The 25,990-nt window shown below is 43.8% G+C and overlaps 1 protein-coding gene across 1 annotated transcript in view; it reads left to right on the top strand.

Annotated features, from left to right (window-relative positions):
• MUC5AC (mucin 5AC, oligomeric mucus/gel-forming) overlaps window positions 1-25,990 on the top strand; it is a 39,503-nt gene that overhangs the window by 3,293 nt on the left and 10,220 nt on the right. The window contains exons 6-29 of the mRNA XM_072338830.1: window positions 289-414; window positions 734-851; window positions 1,426-1,564; window positions 2,819-2,929; window positions 3,340-3,409; window positions 3,813-3,950; window positions 4,035-4,199; window positions 4,957-5,051; window positions 5,479-5,605; window positions 6,097-6,352; window positions 6,948-6,997; window positions 7,637-7,740; window positions 7,869-8,020; window positions 8,622-8,760; window positions 9,256-9,369; window positions 9,694-9,873; window positions 10,349-10,588; window positions 11,185-11,341; window positions 11,870-11,998; window positions 12,338-12,479; window positions 13,863-13,906; window positions 14,006-14,206; window positions 15,137-16,208; window positions 16,605-25,795. Of these exons, the coding sequence (XP_072194931.1) occupies window positions 289-414; window positions 734-851; window positions 1,426-1,564; window positions 2,819-2,929; window positions 3,340-3,409; window positions 3,813-3,950; window positions 4,035-4,199; window positions 4,957-5,051; window positions 5,479-5,605; window positions 6,097-6,352; window positions 6,948-6,997; window positions 7,637-7,740; window positions 7,869-8,020; window positions 8,622-8,760; window positions 9,256-9,369; window positions 9,694-9,873; window positions 10,349-10,588; window positions 11,185-11,341; window positions 11,870-11,998; window positions 12,338-12,479; window positions 13,863-13,906; window positions 14,006-14,206; window positions 15,137-16,208; window positions 16,605-25,795 (13,260 nt within the window). The remainder of the gene's footprint in view (window positions 1-288; window positions 415-733; window positions 852-1,425; window positions 1,565-2,818; window positions 2,930-3,339; window positions 3,410-3,812; window positions 3,951-4,034; window positions 4,200-4,956; window positions 5,052-5,478; window positions 5,606-6,096; window positions 6,353-6,947; window positions 6,998-7,636; window positions 7,741-7,868; window positions 8,021-8,621; window positions 8,761-9,255; window positions 9,370-9,693; window positions 9,874-10,348; window positions 10,589-11,184; window positions 11,342-11,869; window positions 11,999-12,337; window positions 12,480-13,862; window positions 13,907-14,005; window positions 14,207-15,136; window positions 16,209-16,604; window positions 25,796-25,990) is intronic.

Here is a 25,990-nt window from a genome sequence, read left to right as displayed (position 1 = left end):
TAAGCTTCTATTATCTATTTTTTTTCCTGAAGAAGACAGACATTTAAAGGTACATATAGTTTTCATGAAATCAGCTTACACTTGAGTACACTCAAGATTTCAGGGATATGAAGGTTTAGAGGATTTTACATTATCGTTTTCAACATATATCAAAAGGTCTAAAATGTTGCAACCTACACTTGGATGTTGTCCAATTATAACTTGACAGAAAACATCCTTGATATTAAATACTCTTTTCTCAAAACCTTAAAGGAAAAGCCAGCATCATACTACTCTTTCTACTTTCAGCCAAGTCATGTCCTTTCAACATGCAACACCAAGAGTGTGGCTCCCCCTGCTCCGACACCTGCAGCAACCCAGAACGATCTGCACTTTGTGAAGATCATTGTACAGATGGCTGCACCTGTCCTCCAGGCAAGTTACTTCCTACCCTTCATTAATAGCCAAAACCACTTTACTCTCTAGTAGTTTTAATCCTAATTCCAATCTAACAAAGCTTATAACAGAAAAGACTTTACTTAGAAGTTCCTTATGACCATCCTAGGATTTTAGATAGGCTTCAATGGAATATAGCTCCTTCATTTCCTCTATAGCTAGCATCCTATTATTTTAAGGAGCTTTACATTTTTCATGTGCAGGAGAAATGCTAAACACTTCATACATTTGACAGATATGTAGACAAAAACAGATCCTGTAGTACACAGAATGACTAACAGACTATTTCTTTCCCTAGGAATGGTATTTGATGACATTAACGGCGCTGGCTGTATTCCCCGTAAGGAATGCCACTGTACTTACGAAGGCGAAACTTATGCTCCTGGTACCTCCTTCTCATCTAAATGCAGATCATGGTAACATAGCTCCTTTCTCATACTTCTTTTTTTCGGGGTGCCACCTAAACATTTTGGAGACAGGGAAAAATTACTAATTACTCCTTAAAAAGAAATGAACTACTTATTAATTAAAGTTCCTCAATTTCTTTTTAAGAGGATTTTCACTTCTGTTTTCTCCTCAGGCTCAGAAGCACAATTTTAAGTTTAGATATAAATTCTTCAAGGGCAAGACTAACCATTTATAGGGAATAATCAAACACAAATTGTGGAGGCTGAAAAGCCATTTGTAGTTGCAAATTACCATGTCACATCCTTTACAGCTCTGTGCTACACTAGAAATATACTGATAGTAATGAGGGACAATCTTTCATATGCAGCAGAATGGATACCAGGTCTAAAGAATTTAGTTCTGTCCAATGACTGGAAATAAAAAAACAGTATGTTAATACTGGTTTCTTAATGTGGTTTCTTTGTAAGTACTATTTTCTCCAGAAGGCAGCATGATCAGCAGCAAGGAAAATTAAGGTGCCCTTATGTCTAATTTCATTTATACATGCACTATCAAGGTTACAGAATGCCTTCTTCATTTCAGTACTTGCACTGGAGGTGAATGGACTTGCGTCACCCAGTCATGTCCAGGGACTTGCAGCATCGAGGGAGGCTCCCACATTACAACATTTGATGAAAAACACTATTCCTTCTATGGAGATTGTAGCTATGTCCTAACCAAGGTAAAAAGGAGTCACATTCCTTGCTTTAGTAATATGCGAAAGGAAAACCCTTTTATTAAATACAAGGATGTTTCATTTAAACTACTGGTAATTACAGCAATGTTCTGAAACTTAAAGGAAAAGTGGAACCTTAAATAGATCCCAATGGGCTTTCTGATAGTTCTGTAGAAAATAAATATATTTTAGTATTGTTGTCTGTTTGATCATTGTTTAAGAATTGCACTGAGTTTTTAAGTTTCCATGAAACAGCCTCTACACTTTTTTTTTAATTGAATATTCCCTGTCTGGTGTTTCATAACTGTCTCATTCCGAGAAAGAAACATTCTCATTACCTCAATTGTTACTCCTCTGTCACAGTTAATATAGCCCTTTTAATTATTTTTTTGACAGCAGTTAGATTTGAATTATTAAACAGAATTTGTGAGAGTGGATATATCATTAAAATGACCAACTTTCCAAACAGTCTTTCCCACTAAATGCAGAATGCACTAGAATTTAGAAGTGAAAAAGTAAGAAGTCATGGTTCTAAAACCATCATCAGAAATTACATATATAGAAGAAAAACAAACAAACAAACAGAAACAAAAACACTTAAGATTTACTGGACTTATGAAATCAGTAGGGATTAAATTCTGAGTAGGTATGTCTCAATTAATGACTACAGTTTTCAAATCTCAGAATGCAATGTATATTTGGCTGTTGATTTGTGCCGAGTATTGCAAAATCAATTTCATAATGGCTTTATGCTAAATAAAACCTGCTTTGAAAAAGCTCATGTTGAATGTTACCAGGAAAGTGGACCATAAACACTTAAGAAATGAGCTAGAATGACAAAATTTAGAAATAGATTAGACTAATTCAATGAAAATCAATGAAAATTTTCAGTGAAAATCACAAGCACAGGGCTGGATCAACAACATGAGCATATGTGTTAAACTCCCTTTTTTGGCACCAGCACATAAAATTAGATTCACGGGGCCCTGGAAGTACACCAAAACCCTCAACTTGGACAGATAATATCTAAAAAGCCCTAAATTTGAACATTCCGTTTTCCTATTGCTGTAATTCCACATCTCAGCTATCTTCAGTTTAGTATTGTTAACACCAAGAATATGAGTTCTGTGTGTTTCTCTGTAATAACTTGGCCATTAAGCACACTTCAAATACAGCTCACAGAACACAGTCTGTGAAAAATAACAAAGACTGAGTGTGATCTTTCTAGTACAATGGACTTGTTTGGTTTTCATCCACCAGCTCTGTGACAGCAATGATTTCACTGTTCTGGGTGATATCCACAAGTGTGGTCTGACTGACACGGAGACATGCCTCAAGGGTGTAGCCATCAGTCTAAGCAGAGGACAAACTGTAAGTAGCAAATGCAAACAGCTAATGTTCTGCAGTGATGTTTTCTAGCCTCAAAAAGCAAGTAGCAGGCAAATGTCATTACAGCACTGACTGATTTCTGTTTTATCTCATTTGAAAATGAATCCAATTTTTGAAAAGAACAAAGCAGATACACTGGAAGTTAAAATCCTCATAGTTCTCTGTCATTTAGTTGTGTTTTAGGCGTCAATGGATCTCCATAATAACGATTAAAGAAATAGTAACGGGATATGAAAATCATGATAGCCTGAGTCCACCAACTTCCTTCTTCCTTTTTCCCTCCCCCACTCCTTTCCTTCATCTTCAATAATGCTAGATAGATATACTACGTTTGGAAGGTGTTTTACCTTTCCTAAGCATGCTTGTTAATCATTGCCTTTTCTTGTGGACAGAACATTGTGATCCAGCCTTCTGGCAGTGTATTTGTGAATATGATCTACACACAGCTGCCCTTCTCTGCAGGTAAGATCCTGTGGAAGACTTCCCTGATGTTTCTCATTAGAGAGTATCCTACCAGTTCTTCTCAGACACTGCTGCACCTGAACAGAAAGCAAACCATTAAATGACAGAATAGCTTTGTGTTGGAGTCTACCACTAAATCATGCTAAACATTTTCATTAAGCAAATGTGGTCTTTTACATAGGAACAGAAACGTATGCCTTTCCCTCCACTTTAAAACAGCTGATGGAAAAGCAGAAGTTTTATTGCATATTCATTCTTTAAAGTAAAGACAGCCCATGTTGGTGCATGTTTTTTTTTTTGTTCTTCAACAACTAGAATCACACACAGCTGTGTAATCCTCCTATACAGTGAAATATTGTTTCAACTGTTTATCTTAAATGAAATTATTCCTCTTTGTCCACAGCCAATGTCACCATTTTCAGACCATCATCATTCTACATCGTTTTACAAACAACTCTTGGTCTTCAGCTGCAGATTCAAATTGTACCTCTCATGCAACTTTTTATAAACTTAGATCCATCACAGAAAGGGCAGACCTGTGGTAAGTGATCTTATTCTAACAACTGCCTTCATCAGCATGCTTGATTTTGTAGGAGACTTTCACAACCTATCTACTTCCCTTTAGGTCTCTGTGGAAACTTCAATGACATCCAGACAGATGACTTCAAAACCACAAGTGGTGTAGTAGAGGGTACTTCAGCTGCCTTTGGCAATACTTGGAAAACTCGGGCTGATTGTCCTGATGCCAAAATTACCTTTGAGAATCCCTGCACACTCAGCATCGAAAATGGTAAGCTCAGGATATAGTAAAGTTTTCTGTTCTCTTTTAAGACAGAAAGAAGAAATGAGCTGATCAACCAGAAAGTGTTTAGCCAAAGTAACAGCAGACTATTTGCATACACATGCTATTTTCTTCAGCAGACACTAGAAATTTTCAATTAATAAGTAGTAAGTAGTTCAGTATTTTGGATCTTCAAAAATATTCCTTTGGCTAAAGAAAGCCAGTGTTGCTTTTGCCAATTTATCTAAAGGGAACTGGAAACATGCAGCATATAAAGAATCTATTCCTGGAAAGCACTAGTTGTCATACAGGAAAGCAAGTTGTACACAGCTCAACTGAAGACTGGAGGACTCACTGTGGTACTCCCACTATCAAACTCTGTCAATCAGACTTATAGTTCCTGAATGACTTCATGGCTCTCTGAATCTTAAGAATTTCAACCAAAGAAACACTTAACTTTTCAGCATCCACAGACACTCTTCAGTTTTTTAAGAACTACTGTACTTTCAGTTCTCAATGTGATTCTTCCTTATCATCTAAGCCATTTTACTCTATTCCACAACAACTACCATAAATCAAGAGCACTCAGTCTATGAAGAGTTATTATTTTTGTACAGATGATGCAGAATACTGTTAACATTTGAGGAAGCAATTGAATTCTGTAAAGGAAAAACCTCACCAATTTCACTGCAGGAAGTAATGTTATGTAGAAGCAAGAATTTAAGCAATTAAATGCAATATTAATTTGCATGTTTCAAATCCACAGATAAGTATGCTCAGCACTGGTGTGGCTTGCTCTCTGATACCATGGGACCTTTTGCTGAATGTCACTCAACAGTGAATCCAGAAGTTTACCAGAAGGTACTTGGCTCTTAACATTTTCATGCCCCCCCCCCCCCCCCTTTATTCCTCTGAATCAGAGAGCCTAGCAAAGATGCAAAAGTCAGGCAGCATTAAGTACTTACTACTTGTTCCACTATCTATCGTACCATGGCTACAAATTGGAAGCAGCTGGGAAACCTTTCACCACCTGCAAAAGTAAAGAAAAACAACAAAAAGGAAAAATAAGTTAAAACCGTGGGCCTCTGATTACTGTCTTTCTTTGCAAATCATCTTTTCCGAAAGGGCTCAAGGAAACCTTCAAATGAAAAACAGGCATGTGCTTATTTATATGCATTCAAATTACATTTGCTTTTAGCTGTAATGAACATGACACTTCAAATAAAGTCTAAAGAGCCATGGTTTTGAAATGATAATCTGATGATCTCACGTCATCCTCTTTCCTTAGAACTGCATTTTTGATACATGTAACTGTGAGAATACTGAGGACTGCATGTGCGCTGCCCTTTCCAGCTATGTCAGAGCCTGTGCTGCTAAAGGAATACTCCTCAATGGATGGAGGAACAAAGTCTGCAGTAAGTTGTACACCCCTTTTGCTCTTGAAAACAATCACCCAAAAGACCCTACAAACAAGCTTTCAGAACATATGGGATTTCCATAGTAAATTGTGTTAAATTATGTTTTAAGTATAGCGTTTGCTTCCAGGAATTTGGGGAAGAGAAGAATACCATAAAAGACAAAGCATACAGGGAGGAATATGAACAACAGACTTTGTTTACTTGCTCAGAAAATAGCAATAAAGGAAAACACACAATGTATCAATATATTTGAGCTTTTTTGCTTTTTTAATTCTGACAAAATATTTGTATTTATGACACATTTACAGAGGAAAATTTTGCTTTGGTAGTTAAAAAAAACAAAACAAAACAAAAACACACCAATGAGGACATCAGAAAAGCACATCTACCTGTAATGCCATTTTTTATCACATGTATTTTACCTCAAATACTGTATTTATATCTACACTTATCCTTAAATTTAACTCACCTTGTTTTACTCTCTCAAGCAAAATACACCAACACTTGTCCAAAATCCTTGGAGTACACTTACAATGTTGATTCCTGTCAACCCACTTGTCGCTCTCTGAGTGAGCCTGATGTCACATGCAACATCAAGTTTGTCCCAGTTGATGGCTGCACCTGTGTAAATGGAACCTACATGGATGAAAGTGGCAAATGCGTGCCTGCTTCTAGCTGTCCTTGTTACTACAAAGGAATGCCTCTGTCTACTGGGGAAGTTATTCACGATAATGGCGTTGTCTGGTAAGAGATTCTCAAAGAAAAGAATGAGATTGGATATAGGCAATCATGAAACCACACATATCCTATGTAATTTATTCAAATCAAATGAATTTTTCTCCCCAGTGAATTCAACACACATACACACACAAAAGAATTCACAGAAATTATAAGGGCTATTCATGTTTTGAATTAGACCACTGCAGCAATCAAACAAACCATACTACAGTGAGTTAACGCTGGCTAACAGCCAAACTCTCACCCAGGTACTTGCTTACTCTCTGCAACAAAATTTCTCATCAGTGACCATAAAAGACTTCTTTCACAGTCAAAGATGATAGAGACTTGACAATTCTTACTAGGATTAACCTTACACATGAAATGGAATGTTCTAACGACAATTTTTAATTAGACAAATGGACAGAGAAAACTTTTCCACATAGAGAATATAATGGTATTTTGGTCAGCTCTAATATGAAATACATTCAAATATTACAAACTATTCTGATGAAAAATAAGTTTTCTCCACACAGTGTTTGTTTCATTATTTCAAATTAATTAGGAGACAGATTGAAACTCAGCAAGAGAAGCAAACATAACACCTTTCTCCTTTTTGTAGCACTTGCAGTTATGGAAAGTTGAGCTGTATTGGAGAGAAACCACCACCAGGTAACATACTACTTAAGATTTCATTTAATTTTCCCTTTATGCCTTCAACCTTTTCAATTCTGTTTTTGTTATAATGATACAAATTCTACAAGTCTGAAATCCACAGGAAAACAAACCAATGATTCTATAACACACCATAACTGTAAAAAAACAAAAACACTGTTTTCACTTTCAAATGGTATAAACATCAAGCTATCACCTATTGCATTACCCAGGGGAAAAGAATATTTGCTCACTTCGGTGAACTCGAGGAGAAAAATGACAATTTTCATATATTTTATTTAAAATTAAAGAACTAAAAGCCAGTCACTTCAAAGTAAAACAGGATCTTTTTCTTATTTTTCCCTTGCTGAGAAAAAGTGTTTCATGAAGCTAACTGGACATTATTTTCTATGAACAGTCCAAGCATATACATTAAACCAAAATGGACATGACTTCAGAACATTTATTTCTACCTCAGGTTGAATGTGTTCTCTTAAGGTGCATGTATCTGAAACATATATTTGGTTTTGTTGGTATTGGTGCGTTCTTTTGTTGTTGTTGTTTGTTGTTGTTATGTTTGTTTTTGAATTTTTAAGGAAACACAAAGATACAAATACATGATTCACTTCACACTTCTCATGCTTTTTTCTCTTGCAGTCTGTGCACCTCCCATGATCTATGTTGACTGTGGCAACGCCACTGCAGGTGGTGTCATAGGAGCAGAATGCCAGAAGAGCTGTCAGACTCTAGACATGGAATGTGTAAGTATAGAATCTGTACACCCAATTGAAAGCATAAGAAACCAGATCTCTTTTATGCTTACCAGTTGTAGATGGACTCTTCCATCAGGGCTATGTTTCAAGTCACATCTTCTACATGGTCTTTACAGTACAAAACCCACTGTGTCTCTGGCTGCGTATGTCCTCCTAATTATGTATCAGATGGCAAAGGTGGCTGCATAGCTGCTGAAGAATGCCCATGTATTCACAATGGGGAGTCCTACCGTCCAGGAGACTCAATCAGAGTGGGCTGTAACAACTGGTAAGAGCATCCTGAAACATTATTTTCAAGCACCTAAAAGGAAACAGTTTAAATTCTAGTTGAATTACAGCTTTTCGCTCCAGCAGTATCAAGATTTGTAGGAAAGAATCCTAAATAAGATTATAAACTAAGCAAAAAATAAGGCTAATTGGGCCCTCTTGTGACCATTTTACATAAAAAGCAAACCGCTTCTGTTTTGAAAGTGGAACATAGGACAGAAACTGCAGGTGGTCAGAATAAAAACGTAGTATAGATGCTGTCATATTCATTATAGTTAAGACAGCTTTCTTTTAACCTTCTCAGGCAATACCTATAACTCAATACACCCAACAAGATTTATAAATGTGGAACCTAAGTTTTTTCTAACCCAAATTATTCATGTCACCATGAAATAACATTGTCTTTGGGTAACTTTGGGTAAATTGGGACTCTGGAGCTTTGCTGCATTTCTGAAAATAAGCAAACCTTATTTTTTCACTGTAGGATTAAAATTAAAAAATAAATAAAAACAGAAGAATGTACATATAGAAATATAAATACAAACTGGTATGATATGTGCATATCTGTTTTTTACATTTTGATTTCTTTTCATCTTGTGTAGCACGTGTAGAAACAGAAAGTGGCACTGCTCTGAGGAACCATGCCTGGAAACTTGTTCAGTTTACGGAGATGGGCATTACACTACCTTTGATGGCAAACGCTTTGATTTTGAAGGAGACTGTGAATATGTTCTAATCCAGGTAAAAGATTCTTTCTCTACAACAACCTGAAAGTAGGTTGCAGTGAGGTGGGAGCTGGTCTCTCTTTCTGGAGGTTGAAGGTCCTGCCTGCAGCAGGGGGATTGGAACTTGATGGTCCTCAGGTTCTTTTTCAACCCAAGCCATTCTGTGATTATAGGATTCTCCAAGTAATAGGATGATAGAAAATGACCATAAGTTGCATTAGGAAAGGTTTACGTTGGATATTAGGAGAAATTTCTTCACTGAAAGAGTGGTCAGACTCTGGAATGGGCTGCCCAGAGAGGTGGTGGAGTCACCGTCCCTGGAGGTGTTCAAGAAACATTTAGATGTGGTACTAAGGTGTGTGTTTTAGTAGGGAAGTACTAGTGGTACGTAGACAGTTGGACCAGATGATCTTGGGGATCTTTTCCAACCATAGCGATTCTGTGGTTCTATAATTCTTGTACACTGCATCGCAGAGCATCACTAACACAGAATATTATTCCTCTGTTTCAGAACTACTGTGGCAGAAAAGGTTTGAATCAGGGAACCTTCAGAGTCATCACTGAGAACATTCCATGTGGCACAACAGGAACCACTTGCTCCAAGTCTATTAAAGTTTTCCTGGGGGTAAGTATTTATTTTCAGTAAGTTTCACCCCAAGCCTAATCTGCTGGAAGGACTGCTGGGTTGTCCCAGACAGACTATATCATTAATGTGTCCCCCAAGACAGTAAAAATGTTATCACACTTCCATGCTCACTGCCAACAATTCTGTTGGGGAAAGCAATGGAGGGATTTTTGAAGAGAAGCAGATTAAGAGGATAATCTTAACATTTTGATGATTATTATTATTATAATTGTTATTTCAAAAATGGTTACTAGCAATATAAGAAACTGGACCTAATGGGTGACTTTTTAAATCAGTCTCTAACTTTTTCATTTCTCATCCCAGAACTATGAGCTGGTACTCAGTGATGGACACTCTGATGTCATCCAAAGGTCACCTGGAGGAGAAATGCCATTCCAAATCCGTTCCATGGGCATTTACACGGTCGTTGACACTACTGTTGGTCTGATACTCATGTGGGACAAGAAAACCAGTATATTCATCAAACTTAGCCCCAGCTTTCAGGTACATTTTAAAATCCAAACCCCGGAGTGAACACTCCTTGACCCATTTTCATGGTCTATCTCACATGGAAATATGGAAATTTAGGCTACAACTGAAATAGCATTTATTACCTATTATCTTTGTAACATTGACTCGGATTCTATATACACTTTTTCCATAAATTATGTTATTCAACAGTGATATAACAGCAGCTGCATCAATAGTTTCCTTCAAGAAAATGCACTTTGCTGAAGAGGTACATTTAATATTAATCCTAAGAACAAGAACAACAAGTCTACTCTGCTTCTTTCCCTATCACTCCTAAGAATAAGTTAGAGACATCTCTTCATGAAAGCCATTTTATGGAAATGTCCAAGACTGTTGCTGAAGAGGCCCAGCTCATTTTAAATAAGATTAATTCTGGAGTACGTTCCTCACAGATACTGAGAATCTGTACCTTGCTGATCTTCATTATTTTGTGTTTATCCCCACACAGGGACATGTCTGTGGCCTCTGTGGAAACTACGATGGCAATGGAAACAATGACTTCACTACGCGCAGTCAATCTGTGGTAGGAAATGTGCTGGAGTTTGCCAATAGCTGGAAAGTGTCTTCTACTTGCCCAAATGCCAATCAAACCAAAGACCCATGCACCGCAAACCCATACAGGAAATCCTGGGCACAGAAGCAATGCAGCATCATTACCAGTGAAGTATTTGCAAAGTGTCACTCCCAGGTATGATAAGGCTTCAGTCTGAAGTTCTTTTAAGCCAGAGATTACATCAATTTTTATGTGGGGTAGTTGAAAACACACTAGGATATGAACTTAGTCACAAATAAGAAAAGTCAGATCATGCTCTAGACTGAGGAGAAAGGATATACACCTCCATTCCCTCAGCTTGTGCCATCTGCTAACACAAAGCAAAAATTCATAGGACTTGTTTTCTTGTGTTATAGACAGTTAAAGATAAATAGCAGGATACATTTTAATTGTGATCTTGTCATTTTCTATTAATATAAATATCAGCTACATGGTATCTGCAATTGTTGCAAGCATGCAGTAATGTAGCAATACTCCTCCTTTTGCAATTGTGTCATTAACACCAAATTGTTCTTATGGTTATGACTTACTACTAATAGCTGTCTTCAACATTTTTCTCTTAAATTTTTCAAAATATTATCATAATTTTTTAATTTATTATCTTTCTCAAATATACAGAGTGGCCAATTTCAGATATTTTCTAATTTTTATTTTTATTTTTTTTAGTACAGAAAACACCTTTTAAAAGTGAACAAGTGCAGGAAATAAAACTCAAATGTTTCCTCCAACAGGTTGAACCAAATGAATATTATCAAGCATGTGTAGATGATGCTTGTGCTTGTGACACTGGAGGAGACTGTGAATGTTTCTGTACAGCAGTAGCTGCCTATGCTCAAGCATGCAATGAGTTGGACATCTGCATTTCATGGAGAACTCCATCCATTTGCCGTAAGTCTCACCCCACTTCTTTCTGAAGGAGTTCAGAGGGAAAGAAAGCAACAGACAAGAAACAAACAAAATCAAACAAAGAAACAAACAACAAAAAAAGAGTAGGAAGAAGAAAGAAGGATAAAACTATATTTGTAAGAGACACTGTTGTATCCTAAAAACGGGAAGAAAAAAAAAGTGCAATAATTAAAAAAAAAAAAAAAAAGTAATTTGAGTAAATCATTGGAAGTCAATTTACTTAGAAAGAAACTACCTGCCAGTAACTACCAGAGTATTTAAATTAGAGTCCTATTTACTTGTCAGTCATAATTTTGCATGCTTAAAGTGCAACTCTGTTCACTGCTTTATAACTTCATTGGCTTCCAAATGTTGTAAAAGTATAACAATAGTATTAAAAAAGAAATTTAAGACAACATGCTGCTCACCACTTACATGATTATGCTGATGACATGGGACTTTCACCCAGCAAAATAACACCTATGAAAATAAATAAAATTAAATCTTTTCTGTCATTTCTCCTTCCTATAGCTCTGTTCTGCGATTACTACAATCCACAGGGAGAATGTGAATGGCACTACAAGCCCTGTGGAGCCCCTTGTATGAAGACCTGCAATAATCCAAGTGGGAAGTGCCTTCATGAGTTGAGAGGTTTGGAAGGTAAACACAGTTATGCATATCTCATTCTACTTCTAAAAAACAAACAAACAAACAAAAACCAAATAAGATTAACAAAATTTAGATCACTCAGTGTATGAAATGTTTATAGCAGAAATTTGAAGACAAACTAACTCCCCAAAGAATCATACACTAGTTTGGAGTGAAGATAAGGACAAAACTCTTCCAAAAATTAATCTGTAATCAATGAAATTGCAGTAATGGAAGATGAAATTCCAATTACCATATAGAATAATTTCACAAGATCAGATATTAGCAGAGTATAGAGTTACCTCTAATTGTGAAAGATCAGCATCAATATGACTCTCTATTTTATTGCAGGTTGTTATCCACACTGTCCAAAGAATAAGCCCTATTTTGATGAAGAAACCATGGCTTGTGTTTCTAATTGTGGCTGCTATGAGAACGGAAAACATTACAAGCCAGGAATGCAGATGCCATCAAAGCAGAACTGCCAAGCATGGTAAGATTAATTAAGATTTTTAAATGTCGAGCCTAAAGTTGCAGAACTTAATTCATCACGCATTTGTTTTTTTGTTTGCTAGCAAAAACACTGCCAACCAGGCTGCGTAATAATTTCCTTCTGTTCCCAGGAATGCAAAAGATGAAACATTTTACTTTAGGGAGATTAATATATTACTCACTCTGCATTCTTATTACAAACATTATTAAGTAAAAACAAATTAAAATAATAATAATTTTGTAAGCAATCTGAGGACTTACATTAAGATATCCCCATGTCAAACTTTCTATCAAATAGCACAAAGTTAGCAGAACCAGTTGTGAAGCTGTTAACACTGTTCTGAGACATCTTGGGGAGGGACTCCCTGAGACTGCAGCAATAGGACAAGGGGTAATGGTTTGAAGCTAAAACAGGGTAGGTTTAGATTAAAAGTTAGGAAGAAAATCTTCACTATGAGTGTGGGGAGGCACTGGAACAGGTTGCCCAGAAGAAGCTGTGGATGCCCCATCCCTGAAAGTGTTTAAGGACAAGTCTGATGGGGCTTTGAGCAACCTCGTCTAGTGGGAATGTCCCTACCCATGGCAGGGGGTTCAACTAAACTAAACAATCTTTAAGGTCCCTTCAAACCCAAATCACTCTACAATTTTATGATTCTATGATCTTTAAAATAGCTAAAAATGAATAGTGCAAGCAGTGCAGCCAGATCGGCAAAGAGTCTAGTACAAAGCCCATCTGACTATTTACTCAACTTTCATGTTACACTTTGCAACTCATAGATAGCTTTGATTGCCTCACCTATGACATCAATGGTACTAAATGTAAACTGTTAAATACATATCTGTATTTGCTAAAGTTTATGAAGTGTACATATGCCCTTAGTCATATAAATGTAAATAAATTTATCAGGATTCAATTCTTAACAGATAATAGATAAATTCTCTTTAAAAACTACATTCCCTGAAGCAGTTTGTCGGAAATCTGATGAAAATTCTCTGTATGAACAGTGTCAACATCTGTAACACAATGATCCTTTCTCAACTGATATTTTCACTGCACTTTCCCTTCCTAAAACGTGTGCCTATCAAGGAGACAAGAACATTCCTATTCACACCTCCCCATATCTTTGCCTTGCCTCTAAAGGCACCACTGATGATATCCTGCATTTAGTATAATGCTATATGAGAGTTGATTTTCTTGCCACAAAAAGGAGTGATCCTATCTAACCTGAATTTGTAAGGCAGAACTGAACATCTGACTTAGAGAAATTAGTCTCCTTGTACACTGCAACATGCAATGAACAAAAGACAACAAAAAAAGAAACAGTAAAATGATACTACTAACCAATACATTCAGACTCATCATCTTCTTTTTTCTCTTTTCCAGTGAATGCACATACGATGGCAAAATATGCAAATACGATAAACATGGTATGTTGAAAAAGCTGTTTTCATAGGAGTTCAATGCATTTAAAACACCCTGCTCTGTGTTTTAGATATTAAAGAATACTATCCTCTTTTGTTTTACAGAATGTGTCTGCATTTATGAAGGACGGACATATAAATATAAAGACATTATCTACAATACTACAGATGGCATAGGAGGATGTATTGTGGCAACCTGTGGACCCAATGGAACACTTCACAGAGTTGTGTATGACTGTCCAATCTCAACATCACCCACAACACCGTTTCACTTCAGCACTACACCGCCTGCCACTGTTTCCACAGGTATAATCTTATAGCCCATAGGAACTTATTCTATGTATTACTGGGTAAAATACAGCTACTAAATATCAGTTTTATTAGTGTTGGGTTTCAGTCAATATTTGGTAATCAAATTAATACAATACAGAAAACAAAAATGCTTCCAAAACACCAACATAGAAATAACTGCACACTATCTTGATACAATTATTTTGTTTGTTTTCACAGCAAACTATAAGTAAACTATATGAGATCTATTAACTCTCATTGTAACTATTTCGATACCTGGAATAATCTTTACTAAATAAACAGATCACTCATCATTTTTCCTATTAAATTACAGAATGATTACATTCTATAGATTTCCTGATAGGGTTCATGATATGTGTAATTACAGTACTAAGTAGGTCTGTGACCACGTTTAACAAAATACATGTTCAATATAAAATTTTGAATTACGAGATTTCAAATCTCAGAAACCATCAGCACAACTGGAATTTGTTAGCCATTTTCCAGCCATTTCATATGAATAATTTGTCTGCAAAATCTTATAGATTGCTCTCCACTCAATAAATAATTTCTTAAGAGCAGAACTAAAGAACAAAGTGTCAAGGTGCTAATAATGTTGCAACAGAGATATCGTGACTTCAAATGAAGAAGTAATGGCAATGCCATAAATTTCAAGAGGAATAAATTCATTAGAAATGAAATTTAAATATACTAGTGAAATAAATGCTGTTATTTCCGTCACACTTGACACTCAGGAGGAACTACTAAATAATGAAACAAGACACAAAACCAAACAATTGCACTGAATCAAACAATTTAAAACATTAAAAAAAAAAAAAAAAAAAAGGCTTTTTTCCTTCAAAACATATACAATATGTAAAAACTATGTGGGAAATTATTCTAAGTTTCAAATAAGTTTCAAAGTATTTTCTTTCACTCTTTCAGTTACTTCATCACCAACACCAGCATGCGTTCATGAAGTCTGTCAGTGGTCAGAATGGTATGATGGAAGTTCACTAACACCTGGATTTGATGGTGGAGATTTTGAAACATTCAGTGATTTGAGAGCTAAAGGTTATGAAGTCTGTAGAGATCCAAAGGCTGTTCAATGCAGGGCAGAGAAATTTCCTAACATACCACTGAAGGACCTTGGCCAAAGAGTAGAATGTAATACAAGAGCTGGGCTTATATGTTACAACAAAGATCAAATTTCAACAATGTGCTACAATTACGAAATCAGAATCTTATGTTGTGTTTTTGTACCGTGCTCTTCCACTCCATCCACCACAACACCTTATGAAATTTCAACACGGATCACACATACCCCAGTTCCAGAAATGACAACCACAACAGCAAGTACCATTACTACAACTTCATCTACAATCACAGAAACAGGAAGTCCTACTGTCACAAGTACTTCTTCAGAAACAACAAGTATCTCCGAAGAGACAACAGGTACAACACCTTGCCAACCAAAGTGCAAATGGTCCAAATGGTATGATGTCCATTTCCCAACTTTGCACAACAAAGGTGATTATGAAACCTACCAGGACATTAGATCTGCAGGAAAAGCAATTTGCAGAAACCCTGAAAAAATACAATGCAGAGCAGAGAAATACCCACATAAACCTATTGAAGAAATAGGCCAGGTTGTCCACTGCAATGTCACATATGGACTTATCTGCAGAAATGAAGATCAAAAAGGAGAACTGCATATATGTCTCAATTATCAGATAAAAGTATTCTGTTGTGATGACTACAGCCACTGCCAAACAAGAGTAACAACTACAGAACCAGAAGAAATTACTACCACCACTACACAGTCACCAGCTACTACAACCTCAGAAACATCAAAATTCACAACTAAAATAACATCACCAGTCACCTTATCTCCTGCAACAGCAGAAATGTGCATAAAAGAAGAATGTAGCTGGTCAACTTGGTATGATGTAAGCTATCCAGAATCAGGATACAATGATGGAGACTTCGATACAGTTCAGAATATAAGAAAACAGGGGTATAAAGTCTGTGCTAACAGAAAGGCTGTAGAATGCAGAGCGGTAAGATTCCCGAATACACCATATCAACTCCTGGAGCAGCATATTACATGCAACACTAAAGAAGGTTTAATATGCTACAATAAAGACCAGTTACCACCGATCTGCTACAACTATGAAGTAAGATTTAAATGCTGTAAAACAGTAAGAGTACCATGCCAAACACCACAAACACCATCTACAACTGCAAAAAAATCAACAACTGAGACAATTACAACAAAAAAACATACACCATACACAGAAGTATCTACAACAACATACACGCCAATGATACAAACAAAACATAAGACAACAACAACAGAAACAGTACCACCAAGAACAGAAAATATTCACAGTGAAACAACAACAAAATACAGCACAGAAACAGAGACCACAAAATCAACAACTACCCCCACAGTCACAACCTACACCACCACTGCTACAACAACACCAGAGTACATCTGCACCAGCACCACCCCCACTACCACACTGACACCATCTACCATCTCATCCACCAGCTCACCTTCCACCACGCATAGCGTTTCCACCTGCACACCTGAACTCTGCTCCTGGACCGACTGGTTCGACGTTGACTTCCCCTCCTCGGGGACAAGCCAGGGAGACTTCGAAACCTACCAGCACATCCGCGCTGCCGGGAAGGAAGTCTGTCGACAGCCAAAACAAATTGAGTGCCAGGCCGAGGACTACCCCGAGATTTCCATCGAACAGGTCGGACAGGTTGTGCAGTGTGACGTCCACTACGGACTGGTGTGCAAGAACCAGGACCAGCACGACAATATGAAGATGTGCCTCAACTACAGGATCCGCGTCCTCTGCTGCCGGCCTAACCCCGAATGCGTACAGCCCGTTACTCCTACCACCAGTCCCACCACCACCTTCTCCACAGGAACCTCCTCCACTACACCCTTCATCACGGTCACAACCTCCACCTCCACCGCTACGCCCACCTCCTCGGAAACAACATCAATAACCTCCACCAGCACCAGCACCCTCACGCCGACCCCTACTCTCATCTCTTCCACCAGCTCACCTTCCACCACGTACAGCGTTTCCACCTGCACACCTGAACTCTGCTCCTGGACCGACTGGTTCGACGTTGACTTCCCCTCCTCGGGGACAAGCCAGGGAGACTTCGAAACCTACCAGCACATCCGCGCTGCCGGGAAGGAAGTCTGTCGACAGCCAAAACAAATTGAGTGCCAGGCCGAGGACTACCCCGAGATTTCCATCGAACAGGTCGGACAGGTTGTGCAGTGTGACGTCCACTACGGACTGGTGTGCAAGAACCAGGACCAGCACGACAATATGAAGATGTGCCTCAACTACAGGATCCGCGTCCTCTGCTGCCGGCCTAACCCTGAATGCGTACAGCCCGTTACTCCTACCACCAGTCCCACCACCACCTTCTCCACAGGAACCTCCTCCACTACACCCTTCATCACGGTCACAACCTCCACCTCCACCTCCACCGCTACGCCCACCTCCTCGGAAACAACACCAATAACCTCCACCAGCACCAGCACCCTCACGCCGACCCCTACTCTCATCTCTTCCACCAGCTCACCTTCCACCACGTACAGCGTTTCCACCTGCACACCTGAACTCTGCTCCTGGACCGACTGGTTCGACGTTGACTTCCCCTCCTCGGGGACAAGCCAGGGAGACTTCGAAACCTACCAGCACATCCGCGCTGCCGGGAAGGAAGTCTGTCGACAGCCAAAACAAATTGAGTGCCAGGCCGAGGACTACCCCGAGATTTCCATTGAACAGGTCGGACAGGTTGTGCAGTGTGACGTCCACTACGGACTGGTGTGCAAGAACCAGGACCAGCACGACAATATGAAGATGTGCCTCAACTACAGGATCCGCGTCCTCTGCTGCCGGCCTAACCCCGAATGCGTACAGCCCGTTACTCCTACCACCAGTCCCACCACCACCTTCTCCACAGGAACCTCCTCCACTACACCCTTCATCACGGTCACAACCTCCACCTCCACCTCCACCGCTACGCCCACCTCCTCGGAAACAACACCAATAACCTCCACCAGCACCAGCACCCTCACGCCTACCCCTACTCTCATCTCTTCCACCAGCTCACCTTCCACCACGTACAGCGTTTCCACCTGCACACCTGAACTCTGCTCCTGGACCGACTGGTTCGACGTTGACTTCCCCTCCTCGGGGACAAGCCAGGGAGACTTCGAAACCTACCAGCACATCCGCGCTGCCGGGAAGGAAGTCTGTCGACAGCCAAAACAAATTGAGTGCCAGGCCGAGGACTACCCCGAGATTTCCATCGAACAGGTCGGACAGGTTGTGCAGTGTGACGTCCACTACGGACTGGTGTGCAAGAACCAGGACCAGCACGACAATATGAAGATGTGCCTCAACTACAGGATCCGCGTCCTCTGCTGCCGGCCTAACCCCGAATGCGTACAGCCCGTTACTCCTACCACCAGTCCCACCACCACCTTCTCCACAGGAACCTCCTCCACTACACCCTTCATCACGGTCACAACCTCCACCTCCACCTCCACCGCTACGCCCACCTCCTCGGAAACAACACCAATAACCTCCACCAGCACCAGCACCCTCACGCCTACCCCTACTCTCATCTCTTCCACCAGCTCACCTTCCACCACGTACAGCGTTTCCACCTGCACACCTGAACTCTGCTCCTGGACCGACTGGTTCGACGTTGACTTCCCCTCCTCGGGGACAAGCCAGGGAGACTTCGAAACCTACCAGCACATCCGCGCTGCCGGGAAGGAAGTCTGTCGACAGCCAAAACAAATTGAGTGCCAGGCCGAGGACTACCCCGAGATTTCCATCGAACAGGTCGGACAGGTTGTGCAGTGTGACGTCCACTACGGACTGGTGTGCAAGAACCAGGACCAGCACGACAATATGAAGATGTGCCTCAACTACAGGATCCGCGTCCTCTGCTGCCGGCCTAACCCCGAATGCGTACAGCCCGTTACTCCTACCACCAGTCCCACCACCACCTTCTCCACAGGAACCTCCTCCACTACACCCTTCATCACGGTCACAACCTCCACCTCCACCTCCACCGCTACGCCCACCTCCTCGGAAACAACACCAATAACCTCCACCAGCACCAGCACCCTCACGCCTACCCCTACTCTCATCTCTTCCACCAGCTCACCTTCCACCACGTACAGCGTTTCCACCTGCACACCTGAACTCTGCTCCTGGACCGACTGGTTCGACGTTGACTTCCCCTCCTCGGGGACAAGCCAGGGAGACTTCGAAACCTACCAGCACATCCGCGCTGCCGGGAAGGAAGTCTGTCGACAGCCAAAACAAATTGAGTGCCAGGCCGAGGACTACCCCGAGATTTCCATCGAACAGGTCGGACAGGTTGTGCAGTGTGACGTCCACTACGGACTGGTGTGCAAGAACCAGGACCAGCACGACAATATGAAGATGTGCCTCAACTACAGGATCCGCGTCCTCTGCTGCCGGCCTAACCCCGAATGCGTACAGCCCGTTACTCCTACCACCAGTCCCACCACCACCTTCTCCACAGGAACCTCCTCCACTACACCCTTCATCACGGTCACAACCTCCACCTCCACCTCCACCGCTACGCCCACCTCCTCGGAAACAACACCAATAACCTCCACCAGCACCAGCACCCTCACGCCTACCCCTACTCTCATCTCTTCCACCAGCTCACCTTCCACCACGTACAGCGTTTCCACCTGCACACCTGAACTCTGCTCCTGGACCGACTGGTTCGACGTTGACTTCCCCTCCTCGGGGACAAGCCAGGGAGACTTCGAAACCTACCAGCACATCCGCGCTGCCGGGAAGGAAGTCTGTCGACAGCCAAAACAAATTGAGTGCCAGGCCGAGGACTACCCCGAGATTTCCATCGAACAGGTCGGACAGGTTGTGCAGTGTGACGTCCACTACGGACTGGTGTGCAAGAACCAGGACCAGCACGACAATATGAAGATGTGCCTCAACTACAGGATCCGCGTCCTCTGCTGCCGGCCTAACCCCGAATGCGTACAGCCCGTTACTCCTACCACCAGTCCCACCACCACCTTCTCCACAGGAATCTCCTCCACTACACCCTTCATCACGGTCACAACCTCCACCTCCACCTCCACCGCTACGCCCACCTCCTCGGAAACAACACCAATAACCTCCACCAGCACCAGCACCCTCACGCCGACCCCTACTCTCATCTCTTCCACCAGCTCACCTTCCACCACGTACAGCGTTTCCACCTGCACACCTGAACTCTGCTCCTGGACCGACTGGTTCGACGTTGACTTCCCCTCCTCGGGGACAAGCCAGGGAGACTTCGAAACCTACCAGCACATCCGCGCTGCCGGGAAGGAAGTCTGTCGACAGCCAAAACAAATTGAGTGCCAGGCCGAGGACTACCCCGAGATTTCCATCGAACAGGTCGGACAGGTTGTGCAGTGTGACGTCCACTACGGACTGGTGTGCAAGAACCAGGACCAGCACGACAATATGAAGATGTGCCTCAACTACAGGATCCGCGTCCTCTGCTGCCGGCCTAACCCCGAATGCGTACAGCCCGTTACTCCTACCACCAGTCCCACCACCACCTTCTCCACAGGAACCTCCTCCACTACACCCTTCATCACGGTCACAACCTCCACCTCCACCTCCACCGCTACGCCCACCTCCTCGGAAACAACACCAATAACCTCCACCAGCACCAGCACCCTCACGCCTACCCCTACTCTCATCTCTTCCACCAGCTCACCTTCCACCACGTACAGCGTTTCCACCTGCACACCTGAACTCTGCTCCTGGACCGACTGGTTCGACGTTGACTTCCCCTCCTCGGGGACAAGCCAGGGAGACTTCGAAACCTACCAGCACATCCGCGCTGCCGGGAAGGAAGTCTGTCGACAGCCAAAACAAATTGAGTGCCAGGCCGAGGACTACCCCGAGATTTCCATCGAACAGGTCGGACAGGTTGTGCAGTGTGACGTCCACTACGGACTGGTGTGCAAGAACCAGGACCAGCACGACAATATGAAGATGTGCCTCAACTACAGGATCCGCGTCCTCTGCTGCCGGCCTAACCCCGAATGCGTACAGCCCGTTACTCCTACCACCAGTCCCACCACCACCTTCTCCACAGGAACCTCCTCCACTACACCCTTCATCACGGTCACAACCTCCACCTCCACCTCCACCGCTACGCCCACCTCCTCGGAAACAACACCAATAACCTCCACCAGCACCAGCACCCTCACGCCTACCCCTACTCTCATCTCTTCCACCAGCTCACCTTCCACCACGTACAGCGTTTCCACCTGCACACCTGAACTCTGCTCCTGGACCGACTGGTTCGACGTTGACTTCCCCTCCTCGGGGACAAGCCAGGGAGACTTCGAAACCTACCAGCACATCCGCGCTGCCGGGAAGGAAGTCTGTCGACAGCCAAAACAAATTGAGTGCCAGGCCGAGGACTACCCCGAGATTTCCATCGAACAGGTCGGACAGGTTGTGCAGTGTGACGTCCACTACGGACTGGTGTGCAAGAACCAGGACCAGCACGACAATATGAAGATGTGCCTCAACTACAGGATCCGCGTCCTCTGCTGCCGGCCTAACCCCGAATGCGTACAGCCCGTTACTCCTACCACCAGTCCCACCACCACCTTCTCCACAGGAACCTCCTCCACTACACCCTTCATCACGGTCACAACCTCCACCTCCACCTCCACCGCTACGCCCACCTCCTCGGAAACAACACCAATAACCTCCACCAGCACCAGCACCCTCACGCCTACCCCTACTCTCATCTCTTCCACCAGCTCACCTTCCACCACGTACAGCGTTTCCACCTGCACACCTGAACTCTGCTCCTGGACCGACTGGTTCGACGTTGACTTCCCCTCCTCGGGGACAAGCCAGGGAGACTTCGAAACCTACCAGCACATCCGCGCTGCCGGGAAGGAAGTCTGTCGACAGCCAAAACAAATTGAGTGCCAGGCCGAGGACTACCCCGAGATTTCCATCGAACAGGTCGGACAGGTTGTGCAGTGTGACGTCCACTACGGACTGGTGTGCAAGAACCAGGACCAGCACGACAATATGAAGATGTGCCTCAACTACAGGATCCGCGTCCTCTGCTGCCGGCCTAACCCCGAATGCGTACAGCCCGTTACTCCTACCACCAGTCCCACCACCACCTTCTCCACAGGAACCTCCTCCACTACACCCTTCATCACGGTCACAACCTCCACCTCCACCTCCACCGCTACGCCCACCTCCTCGGAAACAACACCAATAACCTCCACCAGCACCAGCACCCTCACGCCGACCCCTACTCTCATCTCTTCCACCAGCTCACCTTCCACCACGTACAGCGTTTCCACCTGCACACCTGAACTCTGCTCCTGGACCGACTGGTTCGACGTTGACTTCCCCTCCTCGGGGACAAGCCAGGGAGACTTCGAAACCTACCAGCACATCCGCGCTGCCGGGAAGGAAGTCTGTCGACAGCCAAAACAAATTGAGTGCCAGGCCGAGGACTACCCCGAGATTTCCATCGAACAGGTCGGACAGGTTGTGCAGTGTGACGTCCACTACGGACTGGTGTGCAAGAACCAGGACCAGCACGACAATATGAAGATGTGCCTCAACTACAGGATCCGCGTCCTCTGCTGCCGGCCTAACCCCGAATGCGTACAGCCCGTTACTCCTACCACCAGTCCCACCACCACCTTCTCCACAGGAACCTCCTCCACTACACCCTTCATCACGGTCACAACCTCCACCTCCACCTCCACCGCTACGCCCACCTCCTCGGAAACAACACCAATAACCTCCACCAGCACCAGCACCCTCACGCCGACCCCTACTCTCATCTCTTCCACCAGCTCACCTTCCACCACGTACAGCGTTTCCACCTGCACACCTGAACTCTGCTCCTGGACCGACTGGTTCGACGTTGACTTCCCCTCCTCGGGGACAAGCCAGGGAGACTTCGAAACCTACCAGCACATCCGCGCTGCCGGGAAGGAAGTCTGTCGACAGCCAAAACAAATTGAGTGCCAGGCCGAGGACTACCCCGAGATTTCCATCGAACAGGTCGGACAGGTTGTGCAGTGTGACGTCCACTACGGACTGGTGTGCAAGAACCAGGACCAGCACGACAATATGAAGATGTGCCTCAACTACAGGATCCGCGTCCTCTGCTGCCGGCCTAACCCCGAATGCGTACAGCCCGTTACTCCTACCACCAGTCCCACCACCACCTTCTCCACAGGAACCTCCTCCACTACACCCTTCATCACGGTCACAACCTCCACCTCCACCTCCACCGCTACGCCCACCTCCTCGGAAACAACACCAATAACCTCCACCAGCACCAGCACCCTCACGCCGACCCCTACTCTCATCTCTTCCACCAGCTCACCTTCCACCACGTACAGCGTTTCCACCTGCACACCTGAACTCTGCTCCTGGACCGACTGGTTCGACGTTGACTTCCCCTCCTCGGGGACAAGCCAGGGAGACTTCGAAACCTACCAGCACATCCGCGCTGCCGGGAAGGAAGTCTGTCGACAGCCAAAACAAATTGAGTGCCAGGCCGAGGACTACCCCGAGATTTCCATCGAACAGGTCGGACAGGTTGTGCAGTGTGACGTCCACTACGGACTGGTGTGCAAGAACCAGGACCAGCACGACAATATGAAGATGTGCCTCAACTACAGGATCCGCGTCCTCTGCTGCCGGCCTAACCCCGAATGCGTACAGCCCGTTACTCCTACCACCAGTCCCACCACCACCTTCTCCACAGGAACCTCCTCCACTACACCCTTCATCACGGTCACAACCTCCACCTCCACCTCCACCGCTACGCCCACCTCCTCGGAAACAACACCAATAACCTCCACCAGCACCAGCACCCTCACGCCGACCCCTACTCTCATCTCTTCCACCAGCTCACCTTCCACCACGTACAGCGTTTCCACCTGCACACCTGAACTCTGCTCCTGGACCGACTGGTTCGACGTTGACTTCCCCTCCTCGGGGACAAGCCAGGGAGACTTCGAAACCTACCAGCACATCCGCGCTGCCGGGAAGGAAGTCTGTCGACAGCCAAAACAAATTGAGTGCCAGGCCGAGGACTACCCCGAGATTTCCATCGAACAGGTCGGACAGGTTGTGCAGTGTGACGTCCACTACGGACTGGTGTGCAAGAACCAGGACCAGCACGACAATATGAAGATGTGCCTCAACTACAGGATCCGCGTCCTCTGCTGCCGGCCTAACCCCGAATGCGTACAGCCCGTTACTCCTACCACCAGTCCCACCACCACCTTCTCCACAGGAACCTCCTCCACTACACCCTTCATCACGGTCACAACCTCCACCTCCACCTCCACCGCTACGCCCACCTCCTCGGAAACAACACCAATAACCTCCACCAGCACCAGCACCCTCACGCCGACCCCTACTCTCATCTCTTCCACCAGCTCACCTTCCACCACGTACAGCGTTTCCACCTGCACACCTGAACTCTGCTCCTGGACCGACTGGTTCGACGTTGACTTCCCCTCCTCGGGGACAAGCCAGGGAGACTTCGAAACCTACCAGCACATCCGCGCTGCCGGGAAGGAAGTCTGTCGACAGCCAAAACAAATTGAGTGCCAGGCCGAGGACTACCCCGAGATTTCCATCGAACAGGTCGGACAGGTTGTGCAGTGTGACGTCCACTACGGACTGGTGTGCAAGAACCAGGACCAGCATGACAATATGAAGATGTGCCTCAACTACAGGATCCGCGTCCTCTGCTGCCGGCCTAACCCCGAATGCGTACAGCCCGTTACTCCTACCACCAGTCCCACCACCACCTTCTCCACAGGAACCTCCTCCACTACACCCTTCATCACGGTCACAACCTCCACCTCCACCTCCACCGCTACGCCCACCTCCTCGGAAACAACACCAATAACCTCCACCAGCACCAGCACCCTCACGCCGACCCCTACTCTCATCTCTTCCACCAGCTCACCTTCCACCACGTACAGCGTTTCCACCTGCACACCTGAACTCTGCTCCTGGACCGACTGGTTCGACGTTGACTTCCCCTCCTCGGGGACAAGCCAGGGAGACTTCGAAACCTACCAGCACATCCGCGCTGCCGGGAAGGAAGTCTGTCGACAGCCAAAACAAATTGAGTGCCAGGCCGAGGACTACCCCGAGATTTCCATCGAACAGGTCGGACAGGTTGTGCAGTGTGACGTCCACTACGGACTGGTGTGCAAGAACCAGGACCAGCACGACAATATGAAGATGTGCCTCAACTACAGGATCCGCGTCCTCTGCTGCCGGCCTAACCCCGAATGCGTACAGCCCGTTACTCCTACCACCAGTCCCACCACCACCTTCTCCACAGGAACCTCCTCCACTACACCCTTCATCACGGTCACAACCTCTTCAACTTCTAGCAGCTACAGCACTATTACCTCTGTATCAACACCCTGTTTCTGTAAAATTGGAAACAACATCTATTCTCCTGGTGAGTGATGGTGTGTTTTTCAGTTTGCATATATCTTCTTGTTAGTACCTTTTAAAATATTTTTTTCAAATTTATTTTATTATTTATTTTAATATTTACACAAACGGTATTATCACAAAGGTCATATATCATATTACCTTTGAATTGGACACACAAATTGTGATCAGAGTTTTTCACTACGTCTGTCCCTTTTGG

This window comes from Excalfactoria chinensis, chromosome 5, assembly GCF_039878825.1.
Source record: "Excalfactoria chinensis isolate bCotChi1 chromosome 5, bCotChi1.hap2, whole genome shotgun sequence".
NCBI classification, from domain to species: Eukaryota; Metazoa; Chordata; class Aves; order Galliformes; family Phasianidae; genus Excalfactoria; species Excalfactoria chinensis.
This window is presented reverse-complemented; position numbering and strand designations above follow the sequence as displayed.